The 14,759-nt window shown below is 42.3% G+C and overlaps 1 protein-coding gene across 1 annotated transcript; it reads right to left on the reverse strand.

Moving 5' to 3' along the window:
* Positions 1 to 2,786: 2,786 nt before the first annotated feature.
* Positions 2,787 to 6,219, reverse strand: LOC101980798 (olfactory receptor 8S1-like). Its single transcript, XM_005354033.1, has 2 exons — positions 5,456 to 6,219; positions 2,787 to 2,949 (listed from the first exon to the last, which is right to left on the reverse strand). The coding sequence occupies exons 1-2, from the start codon at positions 6,217 to 6,219 to the stop codon at positions 2,787 to 2,789; spliced, it is 927 nt and encodes a 308-aa protein (XP_005354090.1).
* Positions 6,220 to 14,759: the final 8,540 nt, after the last annotated feature.

Consider the following 14,759-nt stretch of genomic DNA (forward strand, 5'->3'; position numbering starts at 1 on the left):
CTTGTAAGATCTCCCACATGGCACATTCAAAAAGACCGTTAAAATTCTCGAGGGTAATATTCTCAGACATCTTTTTCTTTTTTAATATAGAAAAAAATTTACCTGTAATGACTGGTTTCTGCCAGAGGTGGCGGAAGAGTCCACTTGAGTCCACATGGAGGTCCGGTCTGAAACAACTCAAAACCGAAATCTATCGTTCTGGCTGAGGATTTATGAAGTTACACCAAGTCTGCCGCTGAGGTGGTCTGTGCAGGCAAGGGAGCCCCAGAGCACTAGCAGCGAGAGAGCGTGCCCGCTTGCGCTCGGGGTAGGGTGTGGGTTTGACGGGCACTGGCAGCTAATGAGCTGCCCAATACTGGACGCCGGAGTGCACTGGGCCGGGGAGCGCGCACAGGGAGTCACGAGCAGAGTCGGCGGGTACGGAACACTTCCCTCCAGCGACCAATCTCGCTCGCAAAGGCTGCACTAGGTTCCCCCTTGCAACGAGGTGGCTGAAACCGGAACCCGCGGGGCTGCTGAGGCCAGCGCCCGGGTCCTGGTGCAGGTGCGGGGAAAATCTGCCACAACGTTGGAGCACCAAGTGAAGGCGGATTGAATTAATACAGGCCAATTGGTATAAGATAACACCACTTTAATAAAAAACACACTCACGCAACCGAAGTTCCCGCGATGCCCAGAAACAGGAAACAGGAAGAAGAGGTCACCAGCGTCTGTCCACCCCAATTTATATACATTTGCCCTAGGCCGTCCCGCCCCCAAAGGGCGGGCTCTCTCTACACTAGAGTGTTGACCCATTGTTGAATACTCTTGCAGAGAACACTCTTCAGTTCCCAGCACCCATATGGCAGTTTATAACTGCCTGTAAGTTCACTTCTGGGGATTCATATGACTCCTTTGGACCCTCACCAGCACAGCACACACGTGGTGCACACACACACCGGACAGCACACACGTGGTGCATACACACACTCGCAGGCAAAACACCCATGCACAGGAAACAAAAAATAAACCAATTTTCAAAATATTTGAGTTATATATACTAGGCAATCAACCCCTTCTTTGCAGCACATGGACATCCTTGCTGTTAGCCTTGTTCATTTGTGTTATTGTTTCCTCAGCGGCAGACTGTTTCACAGAATATATGCAAGAGAAATGAGTTCATAAGAGATCAGTGTTTGTTTTCTATAACAATGTTGCAGTTTAATAATTGTTTAATAAATGCTTTTTCTTGTTTCAGTGTTTGTGCAGAATAAACTCTGAAAGAATTTGTAGTCCTTTTTTTATTGGATTTAAAAAAATACCAATCCAAATTCCCACTCCCTTCCCTCCTCCCATTCCCTCCTCACATCCTCCTACCCCACCCCCTCTAATCCTAAGAGAGGTTAAGGCACTTTGCATTGTGCAAAGTCCAAGGCCCTCTCTACTACATCTAGGCTGAGCAGTGTACACATCCAAAGAGAATAGGATCCCCAAAAGCCAGTCCATGCAGTAGAGATAAATCCCAGTGCCACTTCCAGTGGCCTCTCAGTTTGCCCCAGACATACAACTGTCAGCCACATTCAGATGGAGTAGTTTGGTCCTATGCTTGTTTCTTCCCAGTCCAGCTGATGAACTGATGAGATGGTTTTGACCTCTTTGATCATATTCTCATTCCTTCTACTCTTCCACTGGATCTTTGGAGCTCAGTCCAGTGCTCTGTTGTGGGTCTCCACCTCTGTTTTCATCGGTTGTGGGAAGAAGTTTCTATAGTGACATTTAAGATAATCATCAGTCTGACTACAGGGCAAGGCCAGTTTGGGCACCTTCTCCTCTATTGCTTAGGGTCTTAGCAGGGGTCATCCTTGTGGATTCCTGGGAATTTTTCTAGAGTCAGGTTTCTTACTAACTCCACAATGGTTTCCTCAATCAAGATATCTCTTTTCTTGCTCTCAAATCTGTCCTTCCTCCCTCTTGACTATCCCATTTCCTCATGTTCTCCTCAACCCTCCTCTTTTCCCCTCCTTTTCTCCTTCTCCCCTTCTCCCCTACATTCTACTCCCCACCCCCATGCTCCCAATTTTGTCAGGAGATCTTGTCAGTTTCCAATTTCCAGGTGGGTCTATGTATGTTTTTCTTTGGGTTCACCTTATTACTTAGCTTCTCTAGGATCATGAACTATAGGCTCAATGTCCTTTGTTTATAGCTAGCATCCACCTGTGAGTGAGTACATACCATATTTATTTTTTTGTGCCTTGGGTTATCTCACTGAGAATAGTGTTGTCTAATTCCATCCATTGGAATTAGAAAATACTCAGGGCACTGCTCATATCAGTGAAGACAGGACTCCAGAGACACACTTAATTTGTCTCTTTTTTACTTATTGTGGAGATATAGATCTTTCAAAGGATCCCTTGGGATGGAAACAGGTGAGTGGGTCTTGTGTTTGTCCAGCAAAGATGCTATTGTCCTGGAATGTGGCACTATTGTCACCAGTGGTGTGATGCGTTGATTCATACTCTGAGCATAGACAAAATAAAGGACCGGGGAAATGGAAACCAAGAGCTGTAGAAGTGGCTACTGGAGCTATGAAGACTTTCTAATGCACTAAATGGGTCTCTTGGATTAGTGGGAAATTACCTGCTCTGTTCTGGAAGTTTCCTAATATCACGACTAGGGGCAGGGCAATCCGAGAAGAGAACTTCCTCTGTTGTGGCAATGTAGAGATGGGTGAGTGGTAAGATGGCTTCTTGTAGCATCTTCCTTCTACAACTCCCCTCCCCATCCCCGATGGAGCGGGAGTACCTGGGCTACAAGGTCAGCCTGGATCTCCTGGTCAGCATCCTCCTTAGAGCTGCCTTCACGTCTTTGTTTCTCAGGCTGTAGATGAGGGGGTTTAGCAGCGGAGTCACCACACTGTACTGCAAAGACAGCACTAACTCCAGGGTTGAGCCGGATGCTGGAGTCATGTACCTTGGGAGGAATTACACAAAGGAACAAAGTGAACTCAGGATGAGGATGGCAACACTGTTGGCAGCCATGGGCCATCCAGTCTTGCCGAGTGCACAATACACTTCAGGGTCAAGTGGACTGTCACCATGGCAGCTTCTAGAAATGACTGATCGCTGGGAAGTCAATCGTTTCTGTCTTCCAATGCTTCCAAGCGTGAGCGAACTCACAGAAAGGAACTCTCCCGTGAGAATGAGTTCTTTTGTGGGTTGAGCTTAGGACAGGGCTAATGTATTTCCATAGCATTTCCCTCTAGAGAGCATCTTGGCTAACAATCATGATAGTATCATTACCCTTTCTCTAAACTCACAACAATTCAGACACACTAAGTTCTCATTTAGAGATGATTATTTTTTGCAAAACCGTGTGTCTAGTTCACAATACTGCCATTGCTTCACACACGTATGGCTCTGAGGACTACTCTCAAAACTATATGAAATTATTAATAATCATTATTACTAATTATTATATGTGTGTGAATGTTTGCATGTATGTGTGGATGTGTACCATATACATGTATGGTCCTCATGCAGGTCAGAAGAGGGTCCCTGGTCCTCTGGAACTGGAATTATGGATGGTTGTAAACATTCATGCTGTGCTGAGAACTGAACCTGATCCTTTGCAAGAGTAGCAAGTAATCCTAAAAGCTCAGCAGTCTCTCCTTATCAAACACATTATTTTGGTGTTGTTTTGTTTCTGTTTGTGAGACAGGATTTCTCTGTATAGCTATGGAGTCTGTCTTGTCACTTGCTCTGTAGAACAGGTTGGCCTTAAACTCAAAGATATCCACTTGCCTCTGCCTCCTGAGTGCTGAGAATAAAGGTGTTTGCCACCACCAGTTGGGACTACACATTATTTTGGTGGAGCAATTTTTTTTTTCTCATTAAACTTGTTTTAATGGGTCTCAAAATTCTGTGACAGAGTTTTGGTCAAGTTGTTTCCATTAAAAAGTACTGATTTTGAAAACTAATAACTTAAAACTGCCACACACAAAAAAATGGTCCACAAAACATTCTCCTTTCCTTCTGAAGGTTTTACGATGCATTGTTATCATTAACCAGTCTTTTACTATTAAATTTAAATGGCCAATTGAGACAAACACTTCTGAGACCGTTCTTGGTGGAGCAATTTTTTAAGTAATATTTTTCTTTGGCTGGAAAAGGAGCCAAAATTGGTGAATAAAATGAGATATAGAAATGGGTTCAGCACCACACATGATTTTAAAATATTAAAATTAAATTATTAGGCATATCTTAAGTATCCCCAGGATTATTTCCCAAAGAAAAATTATTACTTTATCAATGGCATTATGTTCACTGGTTTCAAGTGCAACATATCCAGAATGTTCCTTAGGGACTCTGCTTGATTTGATTTAAGGAGTTATTTAGGTGCCGGGAAGATGGCTCAGGGGCTAAGAATGTTGATGCTTTAATAGAGGACTGCAGTTTAGTTCACAGCATGCATGGCAGACAGCTTGTGACCACAGGTACCTCTAGCTCCAGAGGATCCGGCGCCCTTGTGTGGCCTCGACAGCACCTGTACACACACATACACACACACACACACAATCACACACACACAATCACACACACACACAATCACACACACATACACATACACACACACACACATACACACATACACACACACACACACACACACACACACACACACACACAAATGGAGACTGCACTTTTGTTTCCTGGCAATGCAGACCTGAATAACCACACAAAACTATATTAGTTATAACACTGTTTTCCCATGGCTCCTAGGTAGTTCTTATACCTTCAATTAAGCCATTTCTATTAATCTGTGTATTATCACAGGGCTGTCACATATAGGTATGGTTCTGACATCTTTCTCCTTTAGCAGCTACATTGTGTCTGCCTGACACCATCTTCTTTTCCCTGCATTCAGATTGGTTTACTTGCCTAGCTATATTCTGCCCTGCCATAGGCCAAAGTAGCTTCTTTATTAGCCAATGGTGATGAAACATGTTCACAGCATACAGAGGGTAATCCCACCTCTCTCTCTCTGTCTCTCTCTGTCTCTGTCTGTCTGTCTGTCTGTCTGTCTGTATCTCTCTCTGTCTGTCTCTCTCTGTCTCTGTCTCTGTCTCTGTCTCACACACACACACACACACACACACAATCTTTTGAGAAAAGGTATTCATCTAACTAATCATCTACTTTCCTAACATTTCTGTGAAATCAGCAGGGTAAATCTTATTGTCCTTTATGGTACATGAGACAACTGAGAAAAAGGGAGGTACAGTTACCCAGTCACAGGTGAGCCTTTCAAAAACCAAGCAGCTAGTCCACAGCAGACTGGACTGGGGCTCAATCCTGAGGAATTCCAGGATGGAATTTAAGGATGATTCTTTCCTGCCACACTGCATGCTCATGTAGACATAGGGAAGTTAGGGAACAAATGCATGGCCTCTATGCTAAGGGACTGCTGTGTGACACACCTGGATACTCCTGACCCATAAAAGATGGTGACCACAAGGAAATGGGATGAGCACGAAGAGAAGATCTTGCTCCGACCCTTGGCTGAGTTGATGCCCAGGGCTGTCATGATGATACGGCTATAGGATCCCAGCAGAAGGACAAGAGAACCAAGACCTAAGATCACCATGGTTGTCAGGATGGAGACGACAGTAGTGTGGGGGTCAGAACAGACCAACAAGAGCACTGGGGGGACCTCACAGGCAAAGCTGCAGATGAGGTTTGGGCCACAGAAGTGTTCTTGAGATAGCAGGAAGGTGTTAACCAGGCTAGCACTGATTCCTAAGACCCACGACATGATCACCAGCCCAGAGCACACTCTTTCATTCATAGTGACCACATACATCAGTGGGTGACACACAGCCTGGAAGCGGTCGTAGGCCATCGCAGAAAGGAGGCAGGCTTCAGTGGCTGCAGAAAATATGACCAGGGAGATCTGAATAAAACACCCAAGGAAGGAAATAGTCTTCCACTCAGAAATAAGGTTCCTCAGCAACTTAGGCACAATGACGGAGGAGTAGAAAGCATCTATGAAGGAGAGCTGTCTCAGGAAGAAGTACATGGGGGTATGAAGGTGGGGATCCCAGCCTATCACCAGCAGCATCAGCAGGTTTCCTGTAAGTATCAACAGGTAAGTCACCAAGAACAGGGCAAAGAGCAGCCCCTGAGTCCGAGGGTTGCTGGTCAGTCCCAGAAGCACAAATTCAGTGACATTCCTATCTTCCATGGTGCATTCAGCATCCCATCAGGGACGAAACCGAAAAGATGAGCTATGCAGCTCCGGAATGGCTGACTCAGGAGGGATTACGTGGCAGAGACTTTCTGCTGTGTTAGATCACCAGCACCTCCTAGCTCAGGGCAGTGACCTCCTAGGCAGAGTGGAGGTGTGTGGGCAGCATGTGGAGGATGAGAACTAGAAAAGGAGGGAAGGAGAAACGGGATTAGAGAAGAACAAAGAAGGGAAGAAAGCCAAGGACATTCCTCAGGACTCTGAGAGGTCTTATGTTCTACTTCCAAAGGGCGTAAAGCTCAACCTGCAGGACTCACAGCCTGTCACAGCGAGTCAGCAGTCAACATTTTGGCTGGCCATCTGCACAACAGACTATAAGGATGTCTGAATAATTGGGAGAAGTGTTGCAACACCCCATGCTGGTGCAGTCCTTTCTCTGTCCTCATAAGTTTCTAAGTCACTTGAATTTTTCATTTAAAACAGTCAGTAGGAGCCAGATGGTGGTGGCGCACATCTTTAGTCCCAGCAGTCAGGAGGCAGAGGCAGGGGATCTCTGTGAGTTCGAGGCTAATCTTGTCTACAAGAGCTAGTTCCAGGAGAGGCACCAAAGCTACAGAGAAACCTTGTCTCGAGAAACAAAACATAACAGAACAAAAAAAATTCAGGAGGGTAGTCAGATGTCTTAGTGAGTTAAGGTGCTGCCACAAGGCTGATGGTCCCAGTTCTGTCCCAGGAACTCACAGAGCAGAAGGATGGAAGGAGAGCATTGACTCCTGCATACTGTCCTCCAAATCCACAGACACACAGTGCCACACACGACCATCAGCCTATAGATGTAAAACAATCTGGGAAACCAAATGGTTTCCAAGATCCATTTCCTTTTTGTCTTTCTAAGAATGATGAAGTGAAATGATTTGAGTTTTGGGGGTGTGTATATAGAAAGTCCTTGTCCCTTTTTATGCTAGTAGCCCAAGCAATGGTGGCACAAAGTTTCATGGACACTTGTCATGAAGTGAGGACAATGCCCTCTGCTTTCACTGCATTCTCCAGATTTACACAAGAGTCCACAGGGACCCGAGAATCTTTGAACTGAATGTGGATAAAGCAATATCAAACTTATATCACCCAACACCTGAACATTACAGATCTTGTCCCCAAAAGGAGGAGGGATAAAGGATAGTTGGTAGAATGGACAGTTACAGGGTTTAGTTTTAGACCAGAGGGACGTAAGGAGGTTGTCTCTCTTCTCAAAGGATACCTAGAATGTTCTTAAACAAAGATCTGATCATGAGTATCATGGTCATGGGTTCCAAGAGTGGGCAGTTTGGGGAGAAGATGAATTTAAATAAGAGTTATCCTTACCTGGATTCCAAAGCAGAAACCAGACGTGCTTGCTTAGTGGAGAATGCCAGAGAACATCCTCTCCAACACTGAACAAAAGCTACGGTTGGACTTAGTTTCTGTAGGCTTCCCTTGACTTGGTCCTAGGGGATAGAGGCGAGGGACTTCTGGGCACTGAGCTCTTTCAATTTTGGTTGAGTCTTAGTTGGTTATCAGCCTTTAATGGCTGAACAGTCTCTCTAGCCCACAAGAGACTTCTGAATAAGAATTCATCTCCATAGTCTTTATGTCCAAGGGGAAGGGTAGTTTTCCAAAATTCTTCTTTACAAATAACAATGGCCATTGGGACTCTGAGTCAACTTTAGCCCTGAGAGAGGGAAAGGGTTCCCTGGGGACCTTCAGCTGGTCTTCTGCGGTTCTGAGTGGGGCCTCTGTGTTGACTCTTTGTGATACTCTTATTTTAGTGGGTTACATCATACAAGAGGGCCCTGAGGTGGCCAATAATCCATTTTTAGTTCTATTATTATGTAACTATATCTCTGATATATCAGTAGGTTATAGGCATATTTATTGTACAATGCTCAAAATTCTGAGAAACAAACACATAACCCCTTTTCCTCCAACTTTGCCAAGCTCTGCCTACTATCTGCTATGCCTCGTCTCCTAGGCTCCTTCTCCAGAAATGCATCCCCATTAACTAGAATGTCAGGTGTTGTTCAGATACCTCCACAATCTAATAAAGTGTTAGGCTGGAAAAAGAACTGTGAAAAATTCTCTACAGTATATTCCTTTCACTAAACACATATGCAACTTAACTTACTCTAGAATGAAGGTTAAAAACCCCAGTCATGACCTCTTATTCTTGAATCATTGTTACACACATGTACACACACACACACACACACACTCACATGCACAAACACACACATTCATAAAGAAGACCAGGGGAATTTATTTAATGTTGCTCATATATATGTGTTTAAGGTTTATTGCTTAGGCCTGGATCACCTATGAGGGCCTCATCCCTGAGCAGACTGATTATCTCTCTCAGCCGTCATTCATTTCTTGGGGTTCTTCATTCAGGAGCGGGCTCTTGATTTTCCTTGTTGACACTGGCATGTCGATTGTCCTGTTCTTGGTTTTGTTTAGGTGACCATATTGTTGAGATTCCATGGGCACAGCTTCCCTGTCACTCACAGGAGATACTGTCTTGCAGCAGATGCATTGGTCTTCCCTGCTTCTACAATCTTTCCACCTCTCCATCAGAGATGGTCCCCGAGCCTTCAGTGTAGGGGTGTGTTGCAGAAGTATCAGCTGGTGTAGGGCACACCATGATCAGTGTTCTGTATCCTACAACCTGTTGTGGATTTCTGTAAAAGTCTGTGTTTCAGAATGAAGCTTCTTTATGAATTCAGGAAGTGGGAGAATGGAAGGGGTTGAAGGGAGCCAATGATGTAAAAACAGCTGTCCATCAGGGGGAAATGGTGTGAATCAGGCACTCTAGGAGGGGGAAATGGTGTGAACACACACTCCAGAAGGCGGAAATGGTGTAAACACAGCAATCCAGGAGGGGGAAATGATGTGAATACAGCATTCCAGGAGTGGAAATTTTGTGTATATAGCACTCCAGGAGGGGAAAATGGTGTGAACACAGCACTCTAACAGGGCAAAATGGTGTAAATACAGCAATCTAGAAGGCAGAAATGGTGTGAACAAGGCAATCCAGGAGGGGGGAATGGTGTGAATACAGCACAGGAGTGGAAATGGTGTGAATACAGCATTCCCACAAGTTGTTCTGCTCTCCACATATGCAACATGGCACGCAAACACACCTCATACCTACAAAATAAATATATAAAATGCAATAATACATTTTAAAAACAAAAAAAAATGGTACATACCTTTAATCACGACATTTGGTAGGTAGAGCCAGGAGGAGCTCCAAGTTTTAGGCCAGCCTGGTCTACAGAGTGAGTTCCAGGATTGCTAGGGCTATGCAGAGAAACTCTGTCTTAAAAAACCAAAACCAAACCACAATAAAACACAAACTAAAACAAAAAAAGAAAGAAAAAATAATTGAGAATTTCATACTCTCATTCCAATTTCTTCCTTATTCCCCCCACCATACTTTATATATGTATATATTAAAAGAGAATAGTAATATTTATATATATATAAATGCATATACATATATAAAATATGTGTGTATATATCAGTCTAAAATAGGACCTCTTTATAACATAAAATCTATGTAGGCTGTTCTAGAACTTGCACTGTAGACCAGATTGGCTGCAAACTCAGAGAGATCTGTCTACCTCTGCCTTCCAAGTTTCAGGATTAAAGATGTGCGCCTCCAAGGCCAGCATATTTTTTAGAATTTCATATGGGTACCATATTTACACAATTTCTTCTCTCACTCTGTACCACCACATCTTTGCTTTTTCTTTTACATTTTACCTTTTCTTTTTACATTTACCAATGTGTATTTCCTTTTTCTGTTCAGGTTGATGTTGAAAATTTCCAAGTATTTATTTAAGTTTCTAATTGTTAGCATACGATGCTTTTAACAATATGATTTATTGTATTCAAATATTGCACGTATATTTCCTTATGTGTCTGGGTCCATGTGAGTGCCTGGCAGGAAAGTGCAGGCGATGGAGTTCAGAAGAGGGCATCAGATGTAGTTACAGGGGGCTGGGAATTGCCTGATATGGGAATCTGACTCGGGCCTCTGGAAGAGTTGGAAGTAGTCTTAGCCGATAAACTCTCCAGTCCCTAACTGGTTATGCTTACAAATTTGTGTTTTTACCTTGTATCTATTTATTTCCTACTCAGCCTCACCAAATATCACTTCCATGGATCTGTCCCTCTAATCTCCCCATATGGAGAAGAGGAGAAAGGCTCCAGTCGCCCTGTAGAGGGTTTCCCTTCCCCAAAGAGTTCTGTATATACAAAGTTACTAGAGTGTTGACTGGAGTGAAGAGCCTGCTCTTCAGTTCCCAGCACCCATATGGCAGTTTATAGCTGCCTGTAAGTTCAGTTCCAGGGAATCATATGATTCCTTTGGACCCTCACCGGCACAGCACACACGTGATGCACACACACACCCGCAGGCAAAACACCTATGTATGTGAAGTAAAAAGTAAACCAATTTTCAAAATATTTGAGTTATATAATACTAGTCAATCAACCCCTTCTTTGGAGCACATGGGCATCCTGACTGTTACCTTGTTCATTTGTGTTATTGTTTCTTCCACTGCAGACTGTTTCACAGAGTAGATGCAAGAGAAATGAGTTCATTAGCAATCAGTGTTTGTTTTCAATAACAATGTTGCAGTTTAATAACTGTTTAATAGATGCTTTTTCTTGTTTCAATATTTGTGCAGAATAAACTCTGGAAGAATTTGTAGTTCTAAAGACGAACAACCCTTCTCCCCCCAAAAATCCAAAAAACAAATACCAGAGAAACATCACCAAATTGCCTACTAAAAAGGTACATTTTCTGTTTCACTTCTTTGGATCTTTCCAAATATGTATGATGTGAAAATAAATTCTAAAGGTGGAAAGAGGAAAGCCACCCAAATTCTTTCATATATATATATATATATATATATATATATATATGTATATATATATATATATATATATTTGGCTAGGCCAGGGAGGGACACTTCAGAGTGCTTTGTGGTTTGTGGTTTTCAGTTTATTAAGCAATGGCTCTTCTGGATCCCAAAGCAAAATTATAACCTGCCAACAATTGCATTTATTGTAACCCTGATTCATAACTTTTAACCTTTATGAGTAATTAAACTGTATGTGTGTATGGGGGGTGGGGTGGGGGTGGGGTGTCTCTGGAATGCTCATTAGCCTCAGCGTGAATAATATGAGGTCATTTAAGGTGCAGGACGCGGGTATTCAGCCAGATCGCTGAGTCTTTTGGTGTGAAAGCTACAGTGGGAAAGGAAACAAAGTGTTTGATTTCCTCAGAACACGTTGGTCAGAGAAATACATGTTATTGTAGCGATGCCATGAGAACCACAGTACGGAGGGAGGAAACCCCTCTCCTTCCTAAGGCTCATCTGCCTTAAGAAATGAGTTTACAAAAATCTAGATTCCTTATTTACACCAATTGGAAATTAGGTAAATTTCATAGATATTTTGCCCTGTCTGTGATCTCTGACAATCACGAGATAGCTTCCTCAGTGGTACTCCGTCTTCAGAAAGCTGACTGATCGTGAAACAGGATTTCAATAAACATGAGCCAGTGAGTGGACTTAGGGTGTGACTGAACATGGCTGCAGAGCACTTAGAAACTGTAGATCTACCCTGTCTAATTAACTAGCTCTCAGCGTCTTGAAACATGCCTAGTCCATACTGAAGAAGACAGTTTTAAGTCAACTTGATTTAAAGTGGAAATTTAGAACTGACTAAGATATTGGAGAAGGAGACAGTGTTTCCCTCTTGGGGATGCTTTCTTCCAGGCTTATTTGGCAGTGTCTGGAGATATATTGGTTACTGGTAGATGGGCATTGATAAATTTCTTACAATGCACAGGATTGTCCCCTAGGCCAAGGCATCATCTGGCCCAAAGTGGTTATTACTGATACTGTTGTATCTTCATTTCTGTTCAATTCTAGGAGGTTTTTATTCCCTTCTTTATTTCTTCAATGACTCATTCTTCCTTTAATAGTGAATTTTAAAATCATTTTACTATGTTAAAAACTCTTATTTAAACAGAAAATGGAACTCTTATTTAAACAGAAAATGGGGAGATGATATGGGATTTCCCTCTGAATGCTGTGAATATCTTTTATTACCATTGATTAATAAAGATGTTTTGGCCTATGACAGGGAAGAATAAAGCCAGATAGGAAATCCAAAGAGAGATATATACATAGAGAGCGAGAGTAGGCAGAGTCAGAAAGACACCATGTAGTTGCCAAAGATAAAGATGCCCAGAACCTTTCCAGTAAGCCACAGCCTTGTGGTGATACACAGATTAATAGAAATTGGCAGCTACATGGAAATCCCATATCATCTCCCCATTTTCTGTTTAAATAAGAGTTCCATTTTCTGTTTAAATAAGAGTTTTTAACATAGTAAAATTACATATACAAAACAACAAGTAAGAATTATAGTTACAATATTTATTCCATTTACATTTGGCAAATTAAGGATAATACTTTATCATCTATCCTAACTTTGTAAATCTAAAGTTTTATATCTAACTTATCTTTTATCATAACTAAGAAGAACTATAATTATAACTATCTATTCTTCAACTCCATCAAAGACCCCAGAAGGATATAATATTACTTAAGTAAACAGGAAGTGCATTGTAAGCAATTTCCAAAACTCTAGAATTGACAGAGACATCTCACTGCTGGGATAGTCACCCAAAGTTCTTCTGTAACATTGGGGAATCCATATCCAGCCTACAGGTGCATAGTACCCAGGAGACTTTTCCATGAAGCAGGAAATTTTAAAGACTGTTTTGATTAATTGGAAATTTTCAGTCACTTTCTTCTGTGTCCTGCAGAATGTCTGGCAGACTCTTTCATGAATCAGGAACTCTGAAGGACTGTCTCTCCTTCTTTAGGCAAGTTCAGCAGTCACTTTTCTTTTTTTTCTTTTTTTAAATTTATTTATTTATTAAGGATTTCTGCCTCCTCCCCGCCACCGCCTCCCATTTTCCTCCCCCTCCCCTGATCAAGTCCCTCTCCCTCATCAGCTTGAAGAGCAATCAGGGTTCCCTGACCTGTGGGAAGTCCAAGGACCGCCCACCTCCATCCAGGCTTAGTAAGTTGAGCATCCAAACTGCCTAGGCTCCCCCAAAGCCAGTATGTGCAGTAGCATCAAAAACCCATTGCCATTGTTCTTGAGTTCTTATTTGTCCTCATTGTCCACTATGTTCAGCAAGTCCGGTTTTATGCTTTTTTCAGACCCAGGCCAGCTGGCCTTGGTGAATTCCAGATAGAACATCCTCATTGTCTCAGTGCAGCAGCAGTCACTTTTCTATGGGTCCTGCATGTCCAGTTTATACAGCATACCATCAAGCAGTCAAGCAAGAGTTTCTTGCCCAAATGGCTAGCCTTGCCACATTGAAAGCAAACTCCGTAAGGAGTTTCTTCAATGCCTGTCATCCTCTTGAAGTAATTAGCACTGCCTGAAGCAGACATGTCTCACTGTTGAGAAAAGTCTAAGTTTTTAAAAACACTTTAAATGCCATATTCTGTAGGTATTTGAAAGGTTTGAAGAATACCTATCCATCTGAAATATATCTCTGTAGATCTAGAAAACCTAACTAACATGACTACAGTTTGATTATTACAGATGCCTATCAATCTGTATTTCTTAATCATACATTACATTTTAAAATAAGCTGTCTAAACTCAATACCTTAAAAAACAAGAGCAGAAAGAAATATATACAGTATAACAAATCGATTTTAAGTTTGTATCAATAGACTAAGATCTATACCAATGCAAAGTATTCATCTTTATATCATATCTCCCCCTGCTTTTCTTTTAGAAAGAGTTTGACTGTGACCATTTAATCACTTATACCTAACCCCTTTTAAATGAAAAAAATTCATAAACAATAATTTTGGGAATTTGGGCATAGTTTTCTTCAAAATGCTTTCTGCTATTTGTTGGGCAAAGTATTTTTAGGGATCATGGAGACATTTTGGGGATCTTGTTGTATCAAACCATATTAGCCTGGAAGAAATCCACAGGTTCTCATTTTCTTTCTTTTTTTAAAAAGTATTTATGTATTTTCTTTTTTAAAATTTATTTATTTATTAAAGATTTCTGTCTCTTCCCCGCCACCGCCTCCCATTTCCCTCCTCCTCCCCCAATTAAGTCCCCCCCCTCCTCAGCCCGAAAAGCAATCAGGGTTCCTTGTCATGTGGGAAGTCCAAGGAACCCCCACCTCCATTCAGGTCTAGCAAGTTGAGCATCCAAACTACCTAGGCTCCCACAAAGCCAGTGCTGTGCAGTAGGATCAGAAACCCATTGCCATTGTTCTTGAGTTCTCAGTAGTCTTCATTGTCTGCTATGTTCAGAGAGTCCAGTTTTATCCCAGGTTTTTCCAGACCCAGGTCAGCTGGCCTTGGTGATTTCCCCAATAGAACATCCCCATTGTCTCAGTGTGTGGGTGTGTCCCTCGCGGTCCTGAGTTCCTTGCTCGTGCTC

Source organism: Microtus ochrogaster, chromosome 15 (genome assembly GCF_000317375.1).
Source record: "Microtus ochrogaster isolate Prairie Vole_2 chromosome 15, MicOch1.0, whole genome shotgun sequence".
Taxonomy (NCBI): Eukaryota; Metazoa; Chordata; class Mammalia; order Rodentia; family Cricetidae; genus Microtus; species Microtus ochrogaster.

Excerpts from the sequence above, each read along its gene's own strand:
- LOC101980798 (XM_005354033.1), bottom strand. The coding sequence starts at position 6,219 with ATGGAAGATAGGAATGTCACTGAATTTGTGCTTCTGGGACTGACCAGC. Across the intron at positions 2,950-5,455 it reads TATGGGTCAGGAGTATCCAG|GTACATGACTCCAGCATCCG; the intron begins GTGTGTCACACA and ends ATTCCTCCCAAG.